Source organism: Miniopterus schreibersii (assembly GCF_964146895.1).
Source record: "Miniopterus schreibersii genome assembly, chromosome: 13".
Taxonomy (NCBI): Eukaryota; Metazoa; Chordata; class Mammalia; order Chiroptera; family Miniopteridae; genus Miniopterus; species Miniopterus schreibersii.
Genome location: NC_138113.1, coordinates 18,062,812 through 18,086,006, shown reverse-complemented (window position 1 = coordinate 18,086,006; position 23,195 = coordinate 18,062,812). Strand labels below are relative to the sequence as shown.

The following is a 23,195-nucleotide window of genomic DNA, read 5'->3' as shown; positions in this document are numbered from 1 at the left end:
GGGAAGGCATATTGTATACCCAACCACCCTCCCCCTGTTGAATGGGACCCAGAAATGCCTGATATGCCTAATTTTCTCTCTTAGGTTATGGAGATTAAGGAGGAGTTAGTATTATGAAGGCCTCTTTTTCAAAATATAAGCCCTGCCTAGATATAGTGATAATTTCACTCATAAGTGTATTTAAATGAATTTCACTTCTGTGATTTGATGTTACTCCCTTTTTGTCATGTTTCACACTCGGCAGGTATGGTTTCAATGCTGAACGCTGTCAAACAGCCCTGAGGATTTGTGGTGGAGATGTGGGGGCATCATTAGAACACCTGCTCACCCAGTGTTTTTCCGAGACTTTCGGAGAGAAGATGAAGATCTCTGAGGCAACGGCGCATATACGTGAGGATGAGTGTGTGGAACCGCGGCGGGAAGAGGCATTTGCTCTCAAGTCAATCTGTGGAGAAAAATTTATAGAAAGAATTCCGAACAGAGTCTGGACCATTGGATTAGAACTGGAGTATTTGACAAGTAAATTCTGCAAATCCAGGCAAAAGGAAAGTACCAAAAATATACAGGAGACTTCACTTGAAACCTGTAAATTTTACCTCAAAGGAAGTTGTAAATTTGGATCAAAATGCAAATTCAAACATGAAGTACCCCCAAATCAAATTGTTGGAAGAGTAGAAAGACGTGTAGATGATTCTCATCTTACTGCTAATGAAGACACATCTTTTTTATATGAACTTGAAATTCGATTTTCTAAACACCACAAATACCCCCACGAAGCTCCCCTTGTGGCATTTTATTCCACCAATGAGAATCTACCTCTGGCTTGTCGTTTACATATTTCTGAGTTCCTCTATGGCAAGGCCTTGACATTTGCAGAAACTTCGGAACCTGTTGTATATTCTTTGATTACCCTTTTAGAGGAAGAATCAGAAATAGTCAATTTACTAACAAATACCCATCACAAGTACAGTGTCCCTCCAGTAAACTTTCCACCAGCATCCTCTGGGACCAGAATAAATAATCCTGTCTGTCGTAAATCAGTGATTCCAAATAATCCTGTTGTTTCAAGTCGAATTCCAGTAGGTATGTAATGCATTGATCACGTGGAAGGAGTTTCGGGGTGAGGGGAGGGGACATTCAGAATCATGGACTAAAGAAATCAAAGGTTCTGAGGGCTGGCCTAGGATCTTCCAGCGACCTTGGGCAAGTCATTCTCCTCAGTCCATGGGCAAAAAGGAATGAGAATCCCCTCAACTAGGGCCTGACTTTAATTGGAAGGCCCAGTTTTGTCACTGTGATTGGGCTTCCTGAATTGAAAGTTTACAGTGATGTCTAAGTTCACTCTGGCAGTTGAGGGTGTTGGAAGAAACTTATAGCATCTTCCCAGAAAACCTGTTTCCTTTAATTATTTTGGTTTTTCTTGTTTGTTTCTGGTACTTTATATGGGATTACTTTCAAATAAGTTTTTAGAGATACTTCCCTTTCTATACCACTACTCACACCCTCTTGCCCTTAGTACACAAGACCTCTGAAGTTCATTGGGTTAGGGCTGTCTTCATGAATCCCTAAATCCTCAAATGAAATGTGTGTGCAGGCTGCTGGCTTTATCCAGATCCAGGCTTGCTGTGCGATTCTTACACCACAAGTAAATCCCCATTAGTTCATCAAAGAATTCTCCCTCACTTGTTGCTATCTTTCTTTCAGAGAAATAAGTTTTCACTGTTTCACAAGAGTTCCTAAGTAAATGGCAGTGAGTGGAGAGCAGTGATGCCCTGAGTTAGGAACAGTTGTCTGAGTTGCTCACTGGTTGCTTGACTCTCTCCCAAACGTGGGATTCAATGTATTCCTTGAGAAATGACAAATTGTGGGTTGTGGACTTTTTAGAAAATAACAGCTTTATTGAGATATAATTTACATACCATAAAGTTGACCCTTTTAAAGTATACAATTAAATGATTTTTAGTATACTCTAGTTGTACAACCATGACCACTGTCTGATTCCAGAACATTTTCCTCCCCCCACAAAGAAACCCCATACCTATTAGTGGTCACTCCTTATTTTTCTTTTCGCCCAAGCCCTGATGACCACAAATCTGTATTCTGTCTCTGTGGAGTTGCCTATTTGGGGCACTTCATAGACATGGAATCATACAATGTGTGGCTTTTTGTGTCTGGCTTCTTTCATTTAGCATAATGTTTTCAAGGTTCATTCGTGTTGTAACGTGTGTCAGTACTTCATTTCCTTTTATTGCTGACTAACAATCTGTTGCTTGAACATACCACGTTTTGTCTGCTGATTCATCATTCGATAGGTTGTTTTGTGTCATGGAATTTAGGGTACATTTGCAAATAGTTGAAGCTTTCCGTTAATTCCTTGAATGTAAAGAGTACTGGATTAGAAAGCATGCCATGATTTTCTCGTCTTTGTTTTTCATTTAATTTTGTTGTTGACGCTGGTCACTTACACTTGATTAAAGTTTGTGTAAAGGTGCATTTTAAGTTCTTTCGAGGTGGAAGTAGTAGTATTGTAATGAATGGATCTGCTTTAATGAAGCTTTAACTTTTTCTCTATTTTATGATTTTGTTGTTGTTATTTTGTTGGATAGTGACTTTCCCCCTTTGATCAGATGGCTCTGTCTCCAAAGTGTTTCCTTTTACCCACTTCAAGCTGAGAGAGAGCCGGAGCCCGAGGAGGAGACCGAGGAGGATGAAGGCCCTGCGGCCGTAGTCGTGGAGAAGGAGAGCTACGTGAACCTCAGGAGGAAGGCTCCCAGGAGACACGACTGGCAGGCGAAATCCGTGCGCGCTGAAAATGCTAAAATCTGCAAGCAGTTCCGAATAAAGCAGGTAGGGGTTCTGAGAGGACAGCTAGCATTGTTCCCCAATGTATGGATGAAGGGTTAGGAATTGGGAGCTTGGCTACCCTCCCTAGTACACTTCTGGTTCTCTTTTCCTGAGTGGTCAAAGTTTCTGCGTGCCACAGCAAACTCGGGCACGTGCTCTAGAGAGTTCTGGAAAATCCAGTGCACGTACATACCAAGTATTCTCAGAACCATGTGGCTTTGGTACTATGACAGACAAGCTCATAAGTGGAAGGAAAATTAATGCAGTACTGTGATTCACATTTGAAGAATCACTGTAGAAAATGAAGGGGTAAAGAGGGACCTTTACCCGTTTCAAAAGCTCCCAGAATAAATAACTTGCCCTAGGTCACACACATAGCAAGTAAGTGGCAACATAGAAGTTCAAGCTAATTCTCTGTTTCCAAAGCCTGTTGTTTTTATCCCATTCACATGAAGATACTTTTAAAAGAGCGCACCAGTGAACTATGAAGGCAGAGTTTGATGTGGGACAAAGGGGAGTGGCTTAACACATTTGTGGATTGGATTGGAGATGCTAATCCAGTGTGTAAGGGCCTTCCATTTCTAAAGTTCTGTGATTCTGATTCTGACGCAGTATAAAACTGTCACCTATTAGTACAATATCCACAGAATGTCAAAATTAATAGAAAATCACACCAATAAATAATAGATGGTAGAAACAAAAAATTACATGCTCAATTGGTCGATGTATTTAGAGGTGATAAATTTATGTGATGAAATTATATGCAGAAAATGATGTGTTAGTATAAGTTTCTTACATTATTTAAAAATACATCCAGAGTTTTAATGTATAGTAAGTACTATGGAGCACTGGCCATTATATAGGAGACTGAGTTGTGTAGATGTGATGATTGGCCAAAAAGAACCCTTTAGTGAGTGTTCTTACTATTACTGATTTTGGTAAAAATCTGATGTGTAGAACTGTGCTGTCCAATATGGTAGCTTCTAGTCATGTGTGGCTATTTAAATTTAAATTCATTAAAAGATTCAGTTCCTCAGTAGCACTGGCCACAGTAAAGTGTTGAGTAGCCACATATTGCCAAAGGTTACTATACCAGACAACGTAAATATACAACATTTCCATCAGTACAAAAAGATCTACTGGACAGTGCTGATGTAAAAACTCTTTCTAGGAAGAACTTGGATGAGTACTTAGCAAGAGGGGTTTATTTCTCTTATAAGATCTTTCAGTTTATTCTAATTAGAAAAACCACAGATTCCACAGCTTATTCTGGCCGATTCTATGAGCAGCCTTCTGACTAAAGTCATCAGTATGCAACCCCAACAAATCTGACTAAAGAGCAGAAAGGGTGGGTCTGTGGGTTTTTACATTCAGAACTTTGTGAGAGCTGATTCAAAGTAACACAACTGATACCTTATCTTTTCTTTTATTAGGCTTCCAGACAGTTCCAGTCTATTCTGCAGGAAAGACAGTCACTCCCTGCTTGGGAAGAAAGAGAAACCATCCTTAAATTGTTGAGCAAGCACCAAGTACTTGTTATAAGTGGTATGACTGGGTAAGAATGCAATTTATTTGTAATGCAGCTTTCACCTATAAATATGGTATGTACCCTGGTCACCATAGCCAGTTCTGTTTTTGAAAAGCCAGTAGTTGGTGTTATTTGTGCTTTTTCCTGTCAAATATTAAATAATATTTCACAGGAATTAATACTGCAGCATCTGTAACCAGTAGAACCAAATTACAAAAAACAATAATGAAACTCGGAAATGTATCTAGGAATGTATAGACATTGTATCACCTCTGCCTTGAGACCATTTTAAGGCAGAAGGTTTAGCTGAAGGCATTTAAGAAGGCCCAATTTAAAATGTAAAGGATAGTTTCAGAAAACTTTTTGTCTTCTAAATGTATTCTGCTTTCTTTAGAGCTTTAATTGTTCTTTTCAGAACAACTTGAACACATCCTTTTTCCTGCTTCACACTCTGTTATTGAACCCTATTTAGCAGGGACAAGTCGCAGGAGTAATTTAGTTACCGAGTCAAGGGTTCTCAATTTAATCATTCCATTTGTGCCCACGCTCACTGATATAGTAGTAACTTTGTATCTGGCAGTTTCTTATCTTTTTAACCTCAGTTCACTTATAGCCAAGGCAGTACACATCAATGGGAAAAATATAAAGTATTTTAATAATCTTAAGATAATAATCCTATTTCTTTAGGAGTCATATGTAGAGTTCACATTCCTAGAGGCATTTACAGACCTTAGTAATGTCTATTCAAAAGTCCCAATTTTACAAATGATACTAAACTAGTCTTTGATCGCCCTATTAATGAGTGCAAATTTCTAGGAATTATCAGTTATAGGTAATAAGTCAGTTTAGGTTTAGAAAACAGATGAAGGTGAACAACTTTTATTCTAATTAGTTTCTGTCTTTCCTCATGGCATATGATTCTTCTTGCAAACTCTCATTTTAGCACTTATTTGTTTTGATATACAGATGTGGGAAAACCACGCAAATTCCACAGTTTATACTGGATGATTCTCTGAACGGACCACCGGAGAAGGTGGCTAACATCATCTGTACCCAACCCCGTCGAATCTCTGCAATCTCTGTCGCTGAACGTGTCGCTAAAGAGAGAGCGGAAAGGGTGGGTCTGACTGTGGGGTACCAGATCCGCTTGGAGAGTGTCAAGGTTTGTGTGCTCTGCTTATTTCCTGCTAACAGAAATTTGGTTTTCAAGTATAAAGAGTTCTTGGTGTCTGAAGATTCATGGAAAATTTGGGGTGTACTTCAGAAGTCCTTTTAGAAACGTTTTGGTATAAAAACTCTTATTTGGGTGTACTTAACTTCCTCTATTAAGACCTTTCTTCTTTATTGGCAGAAGTAATCTAGTAATTGCCATTTTGCTTTTAAACCAGAGAATTAATCCATTTAACTGCATCAGGAATGAACAAATTCAGAATTGATTTTATCACTCACTGTTGTTTTTATGTTTTATAATACTTTCTGAGTGCTTTTTATGAGTCCTAAACTTAAAATTTTGATATGAAGTAGAAAAGCTTTTATTGTCACCAATGAGAAACTGCACTTAGTATGGTTTTATGTTAAATGGAACTGCTATTGTTTCCAGTATTCTTTTTTTTTTTTAATATATCTTTATTGATTTTAGAGGGAGGAAAGGAGAGGGAGAGAGAGATAGAAACATCAATGATGAGAGAGTCATTGATCGAGCCCACAACCCGGGCATGTGCCCTGACTGGGAATCGAACCCTGATCGCCTGGATCCTAGGTCGACGCTCAACCGCTGAGCCACGCCCGGCCGGGCTGTTTTCAGTATTCTTTACCCCTGTCCATTCACAATGGCTTTGCCAGGGAAGTGTTTCCTGTTTCAAAAATCTCATGAATGCTTTCTCTGCCCCTTTGCCTGTAAGTCCTCAGCCACCAGACTGTTATACTGCACCACGGGAGTGCTGCTCAGAAGGCTAGAAGGAGATACAGCTCTACACGGAGTCACCCATATCATTGTCGATGAGGTTCACGAGAGGACGGAAGAAAGGTAAGCACAGGTTTTCCAAATGTACACCCACACACCAAATGAAGACATGGCTGAAAGAATTTCACTTTGCTTCCAGTTCAGTGTCTTAGTGTTAGTAAAGGTAACTCAGCAAGAGAGGGCCTGAGTTATAGAAGGGGAGCTGCCTTCCTGGTCTCCAGGGTCTGTAATACTAAAAATGCTTGGAGAGCTCAAGTGCATCCATAAGGGTCATCCTGTCACATGGGCAGCTCGTAATAAGAGATAACACTCTCCTGGTATCATGCTGAGCTGAGCACTGTGCTTAGCAGGAGTAACAGATTGAATGCACGTTATAGCTGATGGGCTTTATTTGGTCAGCCATTCAGTCCTGACACGCATTCATGTGTTGATGGAGCCGGTATTAAGTGCTAAGTGATCTATTAATTGCTGGGGATACTATAGTGAACAAGTGTATCTGGTTCTCCTTTACCTCTTGTGGTCTGGTAGGAAAAACAAGGAATGAACACGTAAGCAAACAAATGATTACAAATTGGAATAAGTACCATGAAGGAATGAACAGGATGCTGTGTTTCGGGGACAGAGCCAGGAGATAGCCAGAGATTATATAGCTGAAGAGATGGCATTTAAATTAAAACCTGCAGTATGAGGAGTCCTGTGTGACAAATGGGACAAGGCCAGCATTTGCAAAGACCGCAGTGGGAGGGGCTTCAGTGGAGTCCGGGAGCTGGAGGAGGGCCATGCAGCTGGTGTGTAGTAAGGGACAGGAAAAGGGGCAGGTGGGAGAAGCAGGAGCCGGATATTCCAGGGTCTTGTACATCATGGATAAAGAAGCATGTGGACTGTATTTAAATGGAATTAGAAGGCATTAAAGAATTGAAGTATAAAATCAAAATGCTCAATATTTTAAAAGGGAGGACCAGGTAAACAAATGACATTAATCATAGTTTGCCATGTGACTCATGCTCTGGAGCAGTAAAGCTAGTGGGGAAAAGAAAGGTGATCCCGTGAAAATTATGAGGCTTTCCCAGCAAGGACTAGACTATTACAATTATCTTGAGAAGAAGAAAGTCTAAGTAAAGTTGGTGTACTGACACAGAAGCAGAAAATAGCTAATAGCAAAACTAAAAAAGAAACAAACAACAAATATGAAAAGAGACCCCAATTACTGCTGGTAGAAAGTTTTTAAGAACAGGGAAGATATATGACCAGAAGAAAATGGTAAAATCTAGGACCTAAGATCAGTAAAAATATAGCCAAGGTTAAAGGTGGAATATAGAAAAAATGTAAAGTTGCATTAGTTTAAAATATTAAATAAATTTCCTTATCATAGAGATAGCAACATGGTTATTCTAAAACATTTAGAAAATATTAAATATCAAGAGAAAGCATTTCTTTCCCCTATGAAATTGCTAATTATATGTCAATTTTTGTCTTGTTTTCTTCTGACAGTGTATTAGGAGTTAGGGGAGAGATGTAGAGAAAGAGATATGTATCTCCACAAACACAACTGGGATTATATAGTTTTATGTGATGCTTTTGATCTAATAGCATGAACTGTATTTGAGAATTATTAATAATTGCATAAGGAAATTCTAAAGTATGGATGTAATAAGTTACTTAAACATTTGCCTATTGTCATGTTATTTTCCTTTTACCTAAAAAAGAAACAAAAGAATCATAAATGTAACTAAATTAGCTCATTTAATTAAGGAGAATAAGTAGTACAACAATATGCTCTCATTAAATATTCAAACAATGCAGATAAAGTGAAAGTTCCCCTTAAGGCTCCCAAACCGTTCCCAGTCCCATCCCTGGAGATAACTACCGTAATTAGATTGGTGATATATCCTTCTATACATTGACATATGTTTACTTTGTTAGACATAGGTAGTTTATCTTCTGACGTTTTTTTAAAAGACGATGTATTCATTTAGTAAATTGACAAATAATTATTGAGCATCTACTATGTCCTAGACATTGTTCTAGATACTGGAGTAGTGAACACAATAACCCAAATCCCTATCTTTCTACAGCTTATAGTCTAGTGGGGAAACCCAACAATAAGCCAGGTAAATAAGTAAAACATAGAGAGGTTAAGTGGTAAGAAGAGAAAAGGTAATATGAAGTGCAAGGGAGGAGGGGAGCATTTGAAAATTTAAATAGGGTGATTAGGGAAGGCCTAGCTAAGAAGGTACCTTTTGAGTAAAGACTTGAGGGAAGTGAGGGAACTGCCTATGTGCATTCCAGGCAGATTAATAACATGTGCAAAGGACCTGAGGTCCATGCCTCAAGGGCAGCAAGGAGGACAGAATGGCTGGAGCCAAGTGAGTAAGAGGGAGAGTATTAGCAAATGAGTGGTGGGTACATACCATGTCACATGGGGCCTTGTTAGGGAGGCATCACTAAGTCACGGAAGGGTTCTGAGCAGGGGGGTAGCACAATCAGAATTACATTTGAGCAGAATTAGTGGTCTACTGTATTGAGAATAGATTTCAAGGGGCAAGGGCTGAAGCAGGGAGACCACTCAGGATATTGCTATTCTGCACTATGTATCATTCTACAACTTGAGTTTTGTTCACTAACATTGTCATAGATATGTTTTCATGTCAGTATCTAAAACTCTACCTTATTCCTTTTATCTGCCTCCCATTATTACACAGAAAGGGTGATATTGTTATAATTAACCATTTCGTGGTAGTTTCCATTGTTTTACTACTACAAACAATGCCATAATGAACATCTTTGTATATGCCTCTTTATGTACATGCAGATATCAAGAAATAGAGTTATCAAGTGCAATGATAAATCCTACTGGTATTCTGATTGGTACTACACTGAATTTAGTTTATTTGGGGGAAAATTGATATCCTTATACTATTAAGTCCTCACATCTGGGAACGTAACACATCTTTGTATGAATGTTATAATTGTTTTCACATAGGTCTTACACAATCCTTGCTCAAAATATATCAGAAGTTATTAATTTTCCTTCATTGAATTTGTTTGATCCTCAGGTGTTTCTTTTCTTTCCTCTAGTGACTTCTTGCTGCTAGTTTTGAAGGACATTGTGTTGCAGAGACCAAATCTCCAAGTTATTCTGATGAGTGCAACTTTAAACGCTGAGCTCTTTTCAGAGTATTTCAGTTCCTGCCCAGTTATTACTATACCAGGTGATTAAAATGCATCATTAAATATTTATTGTCCTAATAAGCAAATGAAGTTATTTTAAAGTTAAATTGAGATATAAATTCATAGGTATTTGTTCCTCTTTCTAGAGAAGAAGATATTAGTTTGTAACAAATAAAATTATAACCACATTGTATAATTAATAAAAAGGCAACATTATGTCCATTTGCTGGGAAATTTTCATTTTCTATGTGCTCTTTTAAAAAGTCCAGGTAATTAGTGTTTCTAGCATTCCAGTGTGTTTACCCTAAACATGTGAATTTATAATGGTAATCTGTGATAAAGGAGGAAGTTGTACCTGTGAAGCCATATTCGTTCATTGCTAGACTCTGCTAAATTTCTGGATATTGGCCCATTCTGAGAGAAAGTTAAGTTGGGTAGCCTGTGTCTTCTGGTGCTTTCACAGTCTCATTGTGGGATTAATTTAGCACCTGGGGCTCTGGTTTATCCTGCAGTTGATTGTCAACGGAGAGTGTCAGCGAGTAATAGTACTGTTTGCTCTAGTTATAGAAAATATTGACAATAGATTTAAGGAAGAAGTTATATAATTGATCTAGAAAACAGTTGTTGAATGTTTAAAGGTCCCCTATGGGGGAGGAGGGGAGGGTAGGAAAAGCGTAACAAATTATTTTAAAAGGTAAAAAGTTATATTAGCAAATGGTCATCTCTTCACCTATACACTTTTTTTTTTCTTCACAAACTGGAATCTACCTCTTCCAGTTTCTATCATCAAAGCTTTTTCTTTGTATTTTTTTTTTTTTTGATACTTTTAGGACCACAAAACAAATAGCACCTTATTGTGCTCTGCTTTGTTTTAAGAGAATCTTGCATATATAAACTACTTCAGGATAGTTCAACAGGTATTCTGAGACTTTCCTATTTTATTTTATTTTATTTGTTTTTCCAGGTCGTACCTTTCCCGTTGATCAGTTTTTTCTGGAAGATGCAATTGCTATGACAAGGTAAGGAAGACATTAATTAAAGTTTGGTGAAAATCTTTGAAAACAGAATTATTATTTTACCTCAGAGTGTCAGGATACTAATGAATGTGTTAGTTTTTCTTCTGATTTTTCTATTTAAGGATTTTGTTTTCCCCTTTCTTTCAGCAAATATTTATTTTACAAATTATATGCAATTTGCAGGCAGCGTTGTATATTAAGGGTGCTGACTCAGGAGCCCTAATGCAAACTATGGACTTTGGGTGATCATGATGTGTCCATGTAGGTTCATCAGTTGTAACAAATGTGCCACTCTGGCGGGGATGTTGACAGTGGGGGAGGCTGTGCATGTGTGGGGGACACGGGGTGTATGGGAAACCTCTGTACCTTCTGCTCAATATTGCTCTGAACCTAAAATTGCTCTAACAAATGAAATCTATTTTAAAAAATGATGAAGGACCAAATGTATGGAGAGTTTAACATGAAAATAAAAGTACTGATTCTGCAAACAAACTGTCAGTATTTAAACCCCTCTGCTTACTAATTGTAACATTGGTGAGTAGCTGAATCTCTCTGTGACTCGGTTTCATTATATGTAAATGGCTATTAATAGTAGCTGCTCCACAGGGTGGTTATGAGGATTAATGAGTTAATGTTTACAGAGTTCTTAGACGAAGCCTAGAAGGTACATAGCAAGTGCTTGACACATGTTTGCTATTATTGTCATCATTCTACCCTCAGGAAGTTGCAGTGTAATTTGAGTGTTAAGATGTCTGTGTAATTTTGATGCTGGGTGGAAAGTGGGAATGCCCATTGGGTACAGGTTTCTGTCCTTTGGAAGCCCAGCATCCTCTTCCTACTCTTTAACCCTGTGGGTTCCCCAGGGCTCTATCCTGCACTGTTTCTTCCACTGTTGAACTCTCCTTAGCTCTCTTAGACGTGTGTTTCCAGCTGTCACCTCTGCACCAGGAGCTCCCAGATCAGTACCTTCATTCCTGACGCCTGAGCTCCAGAATGAAAACACCGCGCTGTCTAGCACCTTACACTCAACTCAGAATTTCTCTCCTTTTCCCCGCTCCTTTCCTTTCTAATAACCTCCCCCCCCTCCCCAACTCTATATTTATTTCATGGGACCATATTCTCAAACCAAAAATCCAAAAACAGTGGCTCTCAAACTTTAGTGTGCAACAAGCATATGTAGGGAGCTTATTAAAACTGTTATTTCTGGGCCCTATTCCACTTCCACTGAATGTGAATCTGGTGAAATCATCTTTCAACTAGTTTACCTGTCTTTGTTCTCACTATTTCAGACTCACTGCCTCCAGAATTATCTTAAAATAAAGCCAAAAGCATTCCAGTGTGTTCCCTGCCAGAAATAGGGCACAGCCAGCAGAACCCTGGACTGGTGGGAGAGTAGCACAGTAATTAGAAACAGCAGCATTCTGCTGAATGAGCACATAAAATAGGTGAATGTTTTCGTTCACCAGCAGAGCCACATACACAGACACACTCCTTTGCTTCCTTCCTCAGATACGTGTTACAGGATGGGAGCCCATATATGCGCTCCATGAAACAGATGTCAAAGGAGAAGCTTAAAGCAAGGCGCAACAGAACTGCATTTGAAGAGGTGGAAGAAGACCTGAGGCTTTCCCTTCACCTCCAGGATCAGGATTCTGTCAAAGATGCCGTGCCAGATCAACAGTTAGAGTTCAAGCAGCTCCTGGCCCGCTATAAAGGTAATATGCTTGTTGGGGGGACATTACAGCTGTGCCAAAGATAACTACAGTTGACCCTTGAACAACATGAGTGTGAACTGGGAGAGTCCACTCATATGCATATTTTTAAAAATAAATACTATAAATGTATTTTTCTCTTGTGATTTTCTGAATAATATTTCCTTTTCTCTAACTTACTTTGTGGTGAGAATATAGTATATAGTGCATATAATATACAAAATATGTGTTATGAACTGTTTATGTTATCAGTTAGGCTTCCGGTCAACAGGAGGCTATTAATAGTTGAATTTTGGGGGAGTCAAAAGTTATAAGTGGATTTTCAGCTGCTCAGGGGGTGTTGGCACCCTTAACCTCCATGTTGTGTTCAAGGGTAAGCTATTTTTCCCCCCCACCATGATCCTAAAGAAAGATGCAGCTCTTGTTTTATAGTTACATTGTCTTTAATTCATCAGAACAACCTTAAACTGAGAAAAAGAGCAGTTTCAATGCATAGTAGATTATAATTGTTATTATATTTATCAGTGGACTTGTCTGATTTTAAAAGACATGTGTTCATTATAGAAAAATTGGCAGGTAGTAAAATATAAATTATATTTTTGAATATTTTGTAATTTTTTATTTTGATATGATTTCAAATTCAAAATTAAAATTTGTAAGACTATACAATGAATTCATATATCCTTTATCCCAATTCACCTATTATTATTTTGCTTCATTTATCATTTGCTCTGTGTACATGTATATATTGTTTTCCTGCACTTTTAAAGAGTAAGTTGCAGATATGATGCTGTTTAACCCCTAATGTTTCAGTATCTATTTCCTAAGAGCAAGGACATTTTCTTACATAAGCATAGGACATGCTCAAAATGAAGACATTAACTGATACTAATATTTAATCTATAGTCCATATGCTAATTTTGCCAATTATCTCAATAGTGTCATTTATTACTACTTTTTCCTGGTCCAGGATCTAACCCAGGATTACATATTGAATTTAGTTGTCATGTGGCTTTAGTTTTTTTGTTTGTTTGTTTGTTTGTTTTTGTTTTTTATCTGGAAAAATGTCCTAGCTTTTATTTTTCTTTTATGACCTTGACACTTATGAGTTCGGACCAATTTTGTAGACTGTGCCTCCATTTGGGTTTGTCTAATGTTTCCCGTGATTGAATTTAGGTGATGCATTTCTGGTTAGAAAACCACAGAAGCAATGCTGAGGCCTTCTCAGTACATCATGTGAGGAAACACGTGATGCTGGTTTGTCCTGTTGTTTGCGATGTTAACTTTGATCCCTTTTAAGGTGATGTCAGCTAGGTTTTTCCCCTTTGTTGTTATTATTTGTTCTCTTCTAGTTAATAAGTCATTTGTGGAGAGATATTTGAGACTTTTAAAATATCCTATAATATCCTCAAATTTTTACCACTAGTTTTAGCATTATTCATGGGCTTTCCAAATAATATATTTTGAGGGTCCACCCTGTGCTGAGCATTTTTATATGTTTTTAGGTGCTCCCTCCTCCCAAGCCAGACCCCACCCAGCTATTCTTTGTTCCTAGATAGTCTCTATGCTTATAAGCTGGGCCTAACCCATAGGAACCCCAAGGTTAGTACTTTTGCTTTCTTCCATAAAGCCTAGACCAGAGATAAGTCTCAGTTTTTCCTGCCTTCTTTTCCCTAGACTGCCACCCAACGCCTTTTAGTCCTTCCCCAGAAAAAGTCTTTACTTTTCAAGGAGTAAGAGCCCCCACCCCGTTACTGCTTCCATAGGAGAAGAGACAAGTGAGTTTCTCTTTTCCTCCTTCCACCAAAGCCTCTGTTCCCAAGTCTGCATGGGAAATGGCAACCAAGGAATTAGGCGTTAGCCATGGTTCTGCTGGTTAGAAAGATATGCATATATGATCCTGAGCCAAGTTCGTATCCTCTCTGTACCTCAGTTTCCTTATCTATAAAACGGACTTACTTAGGGGATTAAATAAGATAATACAAACCCATAGGTAGTAAGTGCACATTTGTGATTCTAATTAAAATATCTGACTCAGAAGTTTGTGTTCTTTCTGTACATGATACCAGCTCAGAATTCCCATTTCCTTATTCCGTTAAATTATGGAGCATGAAAATCCTTTTGGTTTTTCTTTTGAAATTTTAGAATTTTCTTTAAGAGTTATGACTGGATCTAAGCCATGCCTCTCTAATTTCAAGCATAGAGGTTACCTACGTTCCGAAAGCAATTCTGAGAATTCCTTTCTAAGGAAGGAGGATGGCAGACTTGGAGAGAAAACCTCGCTTTGCCACCAGCTTCTGTCTGGGGCTGGGCTGGTTGCTTAGCTTCCCTGAGCCTCCCTGTCCCTGTGAAAACAGACTTGATCTAGTTGATCTCAGGGCTCTTTCACTTTTCAGAACATGAAATAATGTTCCCAAGCTCAATTTTTAAAACTTTTTCTAGTTTAAAAAAAAAAATCAGTCCTTTAAGGTATATAATTAGTAAAAACTGCCAGGGTATTGAAAAATCTTTGTAAATGATTTTCACTCTTTCTCTTTTTGCAGTTAGTCCGTCCTGTTTCCTTTTTGAAAAGTCTGGCTATTTGAAATCTTGAACAAATAGAAATGACTCCTTCTGCCTTCCACACCCAACCACACCCTTATTTGTGTAGCCTGTTTCTTTCTTTTCTTTTCTTTTCTTTTCTTTTCTTTTCTTTTCTTTTCTTTTCTTTTCTTTTCTTTTCTTTTCTTTTCTTTTCTTTTCTTTTCTTTTCTTTTCTTTTCTTTTCTTTTCTTTTTTTCTACCAACACAGGGTTTACTCTGCCAGAAAAACATTTAGAAACTGCTCTTTCCTTCTTCCAACTTTTTAGCATTAACGTAGGAAACTTCCCCTACAGTTATTTTTTTCTGGTTTGTCTGTATTTAGGGTGCTGGGCCATCAGGAGGACCCAAGATGAAAGGGCAGCAGTCTTTGGAGAGTTAGTCCCCCCAAGAATATGATACTGGTTTTTCAAAGAGCTGCGGCTTGTAGTACAGCCTGAAGAACTATATATTTTACTAGGCCTCAGATAAATCAGAAGGAAATTATAGACCCTTAACCTAAAAGTCTATGGATGGACTTCAGAGGTATTGGTGAAGCCATTAAAATCACATGTATTTTTTAGGGAAGATTCATAACTTTTGTCATTTTCTGAAATGAACCAGAAGGTTAAGAATCCTGTTGTAAAGATGCTGGTGAAGACTGTGGTTTCTGTCCATTGGTTTCCATGGGTTACTCTTACCTGGACTTTTGTCTGATCTCACTCACGACTTGATTGAATCTGGAAGGGGTTTCTAAAATGTAGTTGACTTTGAATTTTATTTCTAGGACTGAAATTGTTAACAAGTGTGTGATGGAAAGAAGAGGTGAAAGAATGAGGGGAAAAGTGGCCTCTCCGGGCCTTCCCAGCAGAGTTAGGAGCCTGCTCTTTGGGTCATTGTTCAAGCAAAAAGTGCTTTGAGTGAGCGAGTATGTTCTGAGAGACTGAAAGAAAAAATTCATTTTAGTACATTAAATATGAACATCTGTGTTATTAAATCACATCAAGACACTCACCTGGCTCACAGGCATCTTGTCTTCAATAAGGTATAGTTATCCTGATTTTTACCTTTCTTTCAGGGGTAAGCAAATCAGTCATCAAAACAATGTCCGTCATGGATTTTGAAAAGGTTAATCTTGAATTAATAGAGGCCTTGTTAGAATGGATTGTGGATGGAAAGCACTCCTACCCCCCAGGTAACTGCTTCTTGTCTTCTTTACTGTGTGAGATGGCAAAAGGGAAGGGAGCTTACTCCTGAGATCATGAGCACTGTGGGGACAGCCTCCCTTCCTGGAGCCCTTGTCCCTGCCCCAGCTGTATATAAAGTTCCTTGTTAGGCTTTTCAGGGGAAGTTTTCCCTTTTACCTTTTGAGGTTTATGCACTTTTTTTCCTCTGCACCATTGCTCTCACCAAACAAAAAGATGTTAACAATACAAAGTTCCAAAGGAAGAAAGCTGGAAAGAAGGCCTGGATGATCCCCATGTTAAACAGTCCCTGGCTAAATGTGAGCCTAGTAATGAGTGTTTGAATCCCATGATGACTTTGCACATGGAGGCCCCAGGGCACTGGGGTTAAGAGAACGGCTTTAGGGTCAGAGCTCTGCTACTCAGGAACTCCGTAACCTTGGGAAAAGCCCTTATCCTTTATTCCTGTGCCTCAGTTTCCTTGCTGTAAAATGAAGACACTAATAAATCCACTTGGGTAAAGCTGTTTTATTACTATCACTGTTACTACTGCTGCTGCTCAAACACAGAACAATAACTGTTTTCCTCTTACCAACTATCTTCCCATCCCAGTGGCCTTCTTTCCCTCACTTGCAGCCCCTTATCCTAAGAATGAATGACCCAGATCTTCTCATAACTGAATCCTTCCTATCCAGTTTTTTGTCAAATGTCTTCAGAGAAAAGTCTTCTCTGGCTATCCTATCTGTTGTCTTGCTCCCCCACTCCATCATAATGTCCAAAAATGACTTTTATTTTCATGATAGCACTTAACACTATCCAAAATTACAGTTCTGCTTACTAGCAGTCCCCTTCAGCAGAATATAAGCTCCTCAAGAAAGAATTTCCTGTGCACCACCATTTCGCACACCCTAGAACAGTCCCTGGAATATTTGGGTATGGAGTATGTGTTTGCCACATAATGGATGCAGCCATACTGAGTGATCATTAAGTTGAATAGTAGATTAAACAGCTACATTATGCGCTTAGTACACGGAGCTTAAGGGAAATGGGAATGGTTGCCCTCCTCTGCTTAGGCTTGACTCATTATATGGTGTTTTCCAGAGATGCGTGAGCCGCATAAAAATATTCAGCTGCCTTATTTCTCATCTCTTGGCAAGTAGACAGTGTTGGGTAATGCATTATCGCTGGACTTAATATCTTGTTTTATAAAGGAAAAGACTATTACTGAAAAAAATAGAGAATAGCAGACAAAAGGAAATGTTAGAAAATTACCTGCATTCAAAGCCGAGTAGATGTCGTGCTTAGGAAGTTGGTGATGTATTTGTGAATATCACAGGTATCCCTGAAACAGGTGGCCAAGCCATGAAGGCAGAACAGATCAGAAGACACATAAAAATACAGACAAAATATTTTCTCCCATCCATATGGATTAGATTATCTTACCCCTCTTAAATGGTGTGGTATTTTTGTAGGGAGGAGCATGGATTAGATGTCAGAAACCCTAGGTTTTTGGCCAAACTCCGCTCATTAACTCTGTGACCTGGCCAAGTTACAGAGTCACTTTCAGGGTACTAATAGCCTTCTTAATAGGTGGCTGTGAGGGTCAAATGCGATAGTGTATGTGAACATGCTTTGTATACTATGAAGTGTTTAAACCAACTCTGAAACATACCTTTGCCCTTCTTCAGAATTCCATCTTTGTAATAATTTAGTTTCTTTACTTATTTAGTGGGGAGAATAGCTGTGAAAATAACAGGTCATGAGTTCCTCATGGACAGACCTTTGTTTTATATTCCATTGTACCTAGCACAGAGGTGACTTAGGTACCCAATAAATATTTGTGAGAGTAAAGATGTGTGCCAGTTTCCTCTCTGAATAAAGCACAGAAGAAGGTAACTACTACTGAATGATTGCTCTTGGCACAGAAATATACTATAATCAATTATCACTTCTTATTTTCTTTAACATAAAATTTAAAAGCCCATAAACAGCCCTGGCTGGTGTGGCTCGGTTGGTTGGGGTGTCACCCCATGGATTCCCAGTCAGGGCACATACCTAGGTTTTGGGTTCAATCCCTAGTTGGGGCTCTTATGTGAAGCAACTGATCTCTCTCCTTTCTCTCTCTCTCTTTCTTTTCCCCTCTCTCTAAGTAATCAATAAAATGTATCCTTGATTGGGGATTAAAAAAAAAAAGCCCATAAACCATTAAATGGTACGGTTAGTTAATATGCTCATTTTCAACATATGTCTAAACTTAGATTACCAGGCAGCCAATTATAGTTTCTTTTTCTCATTTTCAGTCAAATGTTTATGGTAATTAAGTCAGAAATGTATTTTTAAAGTTTGTTACTTATTAAATCCTTGGGAACTTTACAAAGAAAATTGAAAGTGAAAAATCTCAGATTACTACTTTTTTTCCATTAAAAATAGCTTCATAGCAGTTTTTCCTTTTTTGCATGTATCAGATTGATTCTCTTTATGTACCCAGGTGCTATACTTGTATTTCTACCGGGACTGGCAGAAATCAAAATGCTTTATGAACAGCTACAGTGTAATTCCCTTTTCAACAACAGACGTAGTCATCGGTAAGTTAATTGCTTTCTGTATCCTCAATCATCTATTGAAGTTATATGCGTAACCAAAAAGGTCTCTTTAACAGTCATCACCCTCTTTAGATTCTGGTGTCACTCCTCAAGAATACGTTTGTTTATGCCAGCTGGAAATAGACAGACCTGTTTGTTCCAGGAAATCAGTCATTCTCATTCCATTAAATAAAAATATTTCTCTTCACTGAGCATAGTGACTCAGCAAAATTGTGTGTAATTTCAGTTGCCAGATACAGGAGATGGGAGAAGCCAATGTTAGTAACAAAGAAATGCTGCCATTTTGAGAAAAAAGAATTTTCAATGATTCCTATTCTGGTGGCAAGAAACATTGAGTGTCTTCCTATCAAAGGAGACAACTACCTGACAGATGAACACTCCCTAGAAATATAAGAATGAAATTTCTTAGTGTACATCACTGTCTCTGCCTCTCTCACTCTGGATTTAAAGGTAGGGAAAAAATGAATGTGTGCTATAGGCCTGTTACTTACAGAATGTCAGCTGTTTAGTCCTCTTGATTATTTACTGCTGAATTACACTCCAGTTTTTCCCAAGTTGATGCAAAGTTTTTAGTTCATAGAACTGAGTGAATACTTTGTAAGGATCAGAAAGCACCTTCCCATCTAGAAGAGCTGGGCCCTGGGGATGGGCGGTGGTGAAGCTCCTGATGCTGGTGTGATGCTTAAATGGAAATTCACCCACTATAATCCTGTTTCAGTGCTTTCTGCTCGAACGCTGACTGTGCTTTTACTCCCTTTCAGATGTGTTGTTCACCCACTTCATTCATCTTTATCCAGTGAAGAGCAGCAGGCTGTGTTTATAAAACCTCCTGTAGGTGTAACTAAGATTATAATTTCCACCAACATTGCTGAGACATCCATAACCATCGATGATGTTGTCTATGTCATCGATTCCGGGAAAATGAAAGAAAAGAGGTATTCTCTTTTGGCAGTGTGAGGGAAGGCTAAAGATGCCTCATTTTGAGTGACATGGCTCTTAATAGCTAATGCTATTAAACTACGTGGATTGCTGTTTGAAAAAATACTGTATGTGGATATATGAGTGAGTCTGCATCGGATCATAATCTTGAAGTCAAACAGAGATGGAAAGTTTAAGGTTTTATCTTGGGAGTAATTAGTTTCCCTCTTTTTTTCATATGCTTTACATGTACTCGAATGAAAAAAAGTTGATATGGGAATTGATATGTGCTAATTAGTTTTATATTGGAATCATTTCACAATGTCTACATATATCAGAACATCACATTGTACACCTTAAATGTATACAACTTTTATTTGTCAAAAATAAAGATGAAAAGAAATTTTTTTTTAAAGTAAAATAAACTGTATGTAGTAGCATTTGATACCCTTTAAATTAGCACTACGCTCAATCTGTCAATGCTAAGTAGAGTCTTGGCCATGTTTTTATAAAATAACTCATTTTATAAAATAACACATTTTCTTTTTCTTTATAGATATGATGCTAGCAAAGGGATGGAAAGTCTAGAGGATACTTTTGTCTCTCAAGCCAATGCTCTGCAAAGAAAAGGTCGAGCAGGCCGCGTTGCATCTGGGGTCTGCTTTCATTTATTCACTAGCCATCACTTCAGTCACCAGCTTTTAAAGCAGCAGCTACCAGAAATACAAAGGGTGCCATTGGAACAGCTCTGTCTAAGGTACATGCATGTTTTCTTTTTCTTAGTAGGAGACATTTTGCTAAGAGTAGATACAGATGACCTCATTCATTTGCAAAGAAAGAGCTCTTGGATGTTGCCTTTACCATTTCTTTTAACTTTCTGCACATAAAGATCTCTTACATTGCAGAGGATGGCCCTAAAATAGACCTTAAGAATACATTTGTAAGTCAGAAAAGTAATCTAATTCATCAAGAAGTAAGTTAGAGGTACCACCAGTATTATCACAGGGAAAAATCTGCAGCCTCATTATCAATTAGAGCAAAGTGAACAAAAACTACTTGAAAACACCATTATTTACCAGATGAACAAATAAGAATAAATATCATAAAGTGGAATTTAATGACTGAATGATCAAACTCAATGTTATTGAAGTTGGGGAACCTATAACTCAACCTTTCTGTAAATTTGCTTGGCATTGTACAAGAACTCTAAAACTCCATGCCCTTTGACCAGTCATCACTGTAAGGGAGTATTCCCATAAAATAATCATGCAAAGGGAAAAAAGTTACTTGTACAAAGATGTTACAGCTCTTCTTTTATTCAGCAGATCTATTTTGAGAGCCTTCCATTTGCCAGGGGTTGGGCTAGGGCTAAGCACTAAAGATACTGTAGGGTACAGGACACAGTCCCTGCTTTCAAGTGTTCATGGTCAGGTCTTAGAAAACTGGGCAAGCAGATGCCTTGAACTAAGGTAGTAACAGTGCGAATGAAGAGCAGTGAAGGGGTTGGAGAGAGCTTTGGAAGTTGTTTGACCCTTGAGGGGGGATGAGAGAAGGGAAAATGCAATATATGTAGCACATACGATTTAAAACCAACTCAAATACAACAGTGGGGAAATACGAAAATTATATAGGCCAACATGGCTCATCTTTTGTTTTTGCTACTCAAAATTTAAGTAAGTGGATTACTATCAGTGCATGTGTTAAAGTGAAACACCTATGTGATCTAAGTGGAAAAAAGCTAGATACCAAATATGTGCACATTCGTAAACATGTAAAATTTTATGTTTATAGGTTCACAGCTTAAAAAGGAATCATGGGTTGGCAAAAGTAGGTTTACACTTGTTCCTATGGAAGTAATACAAATAAGTAATACAATAAGTAATAAATAAAGAATAATACAAGAATAAACTCTGTGTTTCATGTATTCACAACTATAAACCTACTTTTGCCCACCCCTGTGTAAGTGAAATAAAGAAATTTTATGTATATTAGATTTTCCTTTTCTGAAAACTGCTTAAATTTATAATTTAAAATAATAGCTTTTTAAGAGCTGTCAAAAGGCAGTACACAATGCAGGTTGACTTTATAAACAATTACTGTGCAGCCCTAGCCAGTTTGGCTCAGTGGTTAGAGTGTCAGCCTGTAGACTGAAGGGTCCCAGGTTCGATTCCAGCCAAGGGCACGTACCTTGGTTGCAGGATCCATCCCTGGCCCCAGTCGGGGCACGTGAGCAAGGCAACCAATCGATGTGTCTCTCTCATATTGACGTTTCTCTCTCTCTGTCCCCCTTCCACTCTCTGAAAAGCAATGGAAAAAATATCCTCAGGTGAGGATTAAAAAAAAAACAATTTCTGTGCAACACAGATGTGGGAAGGAGAGTGAGTGGATCATTCCAAATTTATTTCATGATTTGATCCCGCTGTTACGGAAATAATTTTATTCTGAATCTCAATAAATTTCAGAATCTGAAAGTGTTTCTGTAGCTTATTGCTAGAGAATGAGAAGACATAAGAGATTTTTTAAAATTTTAAACTAGCATTGTCTGGTTTATGAAAGCATATATCTAGGCAATTATAAATTATTTCTGTTCAAGAAAGAACCTTACTCATTGGTGTGATCCCACCATAAATAAAATTGTCAAATTACTTTTTTTCTCTTTTTCCAGAATTAAAATTTTAGAGATGTTTAGCACACATAATCTCCAATCTGTGTTCGCTCGGCTCATCGAACCGCCACACATTGATTCTCTCCGTGCCTCAAAAATACGATTACGAGACTTGGGAGCATTAACTCTAGATGAAAAACTGACCCCCCTAGGGTATCACTTGGCCTCTCTGCCTGTGGATGTGAGAATCGGCAAACTAATGCTGTTTGGGTCTATCTTCCGCTGTTTGGATCCTGCTCTCACCATTGCTGCCAGTTTGGCTTTTAAGTCTCCTTTTGTAAGTAAACAACATTCATCTAAACTGGAGTCCATAGGTCTCTAAGGAGAACATGGGTGCTGCAGGTTTGGGGTGGGCCAAAGGGCAAGCGTGCCCTCTGCAGGGGCCCCTCCTATCAGATTAATCTGACAACTCGCTGGACCAGTGGGTCTCAGAGAAGCATGTAGCTTGAAGGTTAGAAGTGGGCCCCTGGCTGGACAGAGGAAAGAATGCTCGCCCAATAGGGACCGGTCTCAGGCCAGTGTGGAAAGCCACCGCACTTCTCTGAGCCTGGCCTTTTCATCCCTGTGACCCACCTGAGGGTCTGTCCGTCGTCTGGTCTGAACTTCGCAAGAACCACTAGCCCTCCTAAAAAGGAAGGTGTTAGGAAAGTTAGGATTTTAGATTTTAGATCTAGCTTTCAGAATAAGTGACTCTTTGATGACATATTGCCACTAGGAAATAAAAAGACCCAGTAGAGCTTATTTTGGGTGGGTAGACAGACATAAGGACAGATAAGTGGTAGCCTGCCCATGATCACCATAGCTGCCCATAATCAGCCACACACTGAGTACTCTTAGTGCCACACAGAACACTTCCCAGGGCACCCAGCTTCAACAATAGGAAAGTCCATGTGTTCTTCAAACCTGATGTTCCTTATTTAGGTGTCTCCCTGGGATAAAAAAGAGGAAGCTAACCAGAAGAAGTTAGAATTTGCATTTGCAAACAGTGATTATCTGGCCCTTCTAAGAGCATACAAGGTAAGTATACAATCT

At 38.5% G+C, this 23,195-nt stretch overlaps 1 protein-coding gene across 5 annotated transcripts in view; it reads left to right on the top strand.

Annotated features, from left to right (window-relative positions):
• Nucleotides 1-23,195, top strand: part of DHX57 (DExH-box helicase 57) — a 45,489-nt gene that overhangs the window by 7,909 nt on the left and 14,385 nt on the right. For all 5 annotated transcript variants that reach the window (XR_014000203.1, XM_081157091.1, XM_081157092.1 and 2 more), the window contains 14 exons: nt 245-1,083; nt 2,669-2,847; nt 4,278-4,399; nt 5,339-5,534; nt 6,274-6,398; nt 9,414-9,547; nt 10,471-10,525; nt 12,032-12,237; nt 15,872-15,988; nt 18,466-18,562; nt 19,342-19,515; nt 20,055-20,255; nt 22,164-22,440; nt 23,085-23,180. Coding sequence is in view for 4 of the 5 variants with exons in the window: in XM_081157091.1 (XP_081013217.1) it covers nt 245-1,083; nt 2,669-2,847; nt 4,278-4,399; nt 5,339-5,534; nt 6,274-6,398; nt 9,414-9,547; nt 10,471-10,525; nt 12,032-12,237; nt 15,872-15,988; nt 18,466-18,562; nt 19,342-19,515; nt 20,055-20,255; nt 22,164-22,440; nt 23,085-23,180 (2,818 nt within the window). In the remaining variant the exon portion in view is untranslated. The remainder of the gene's footprint in view (nt 1-244; nt 1,084-2,668; nt 2,848-4,277; nt 4,400-5,338; nt 5,535-6,273; nt 6,399-9,413; nt 9,548-10,470; nt 10,526-12,031; nt 12,238-15,871; nt 15,989-18,465; nt 18,563-19,341; nt 19,516-20,054; nt 20,256-22,163; nt 22,441-23,084; nt 23,181-23,195) is intronic.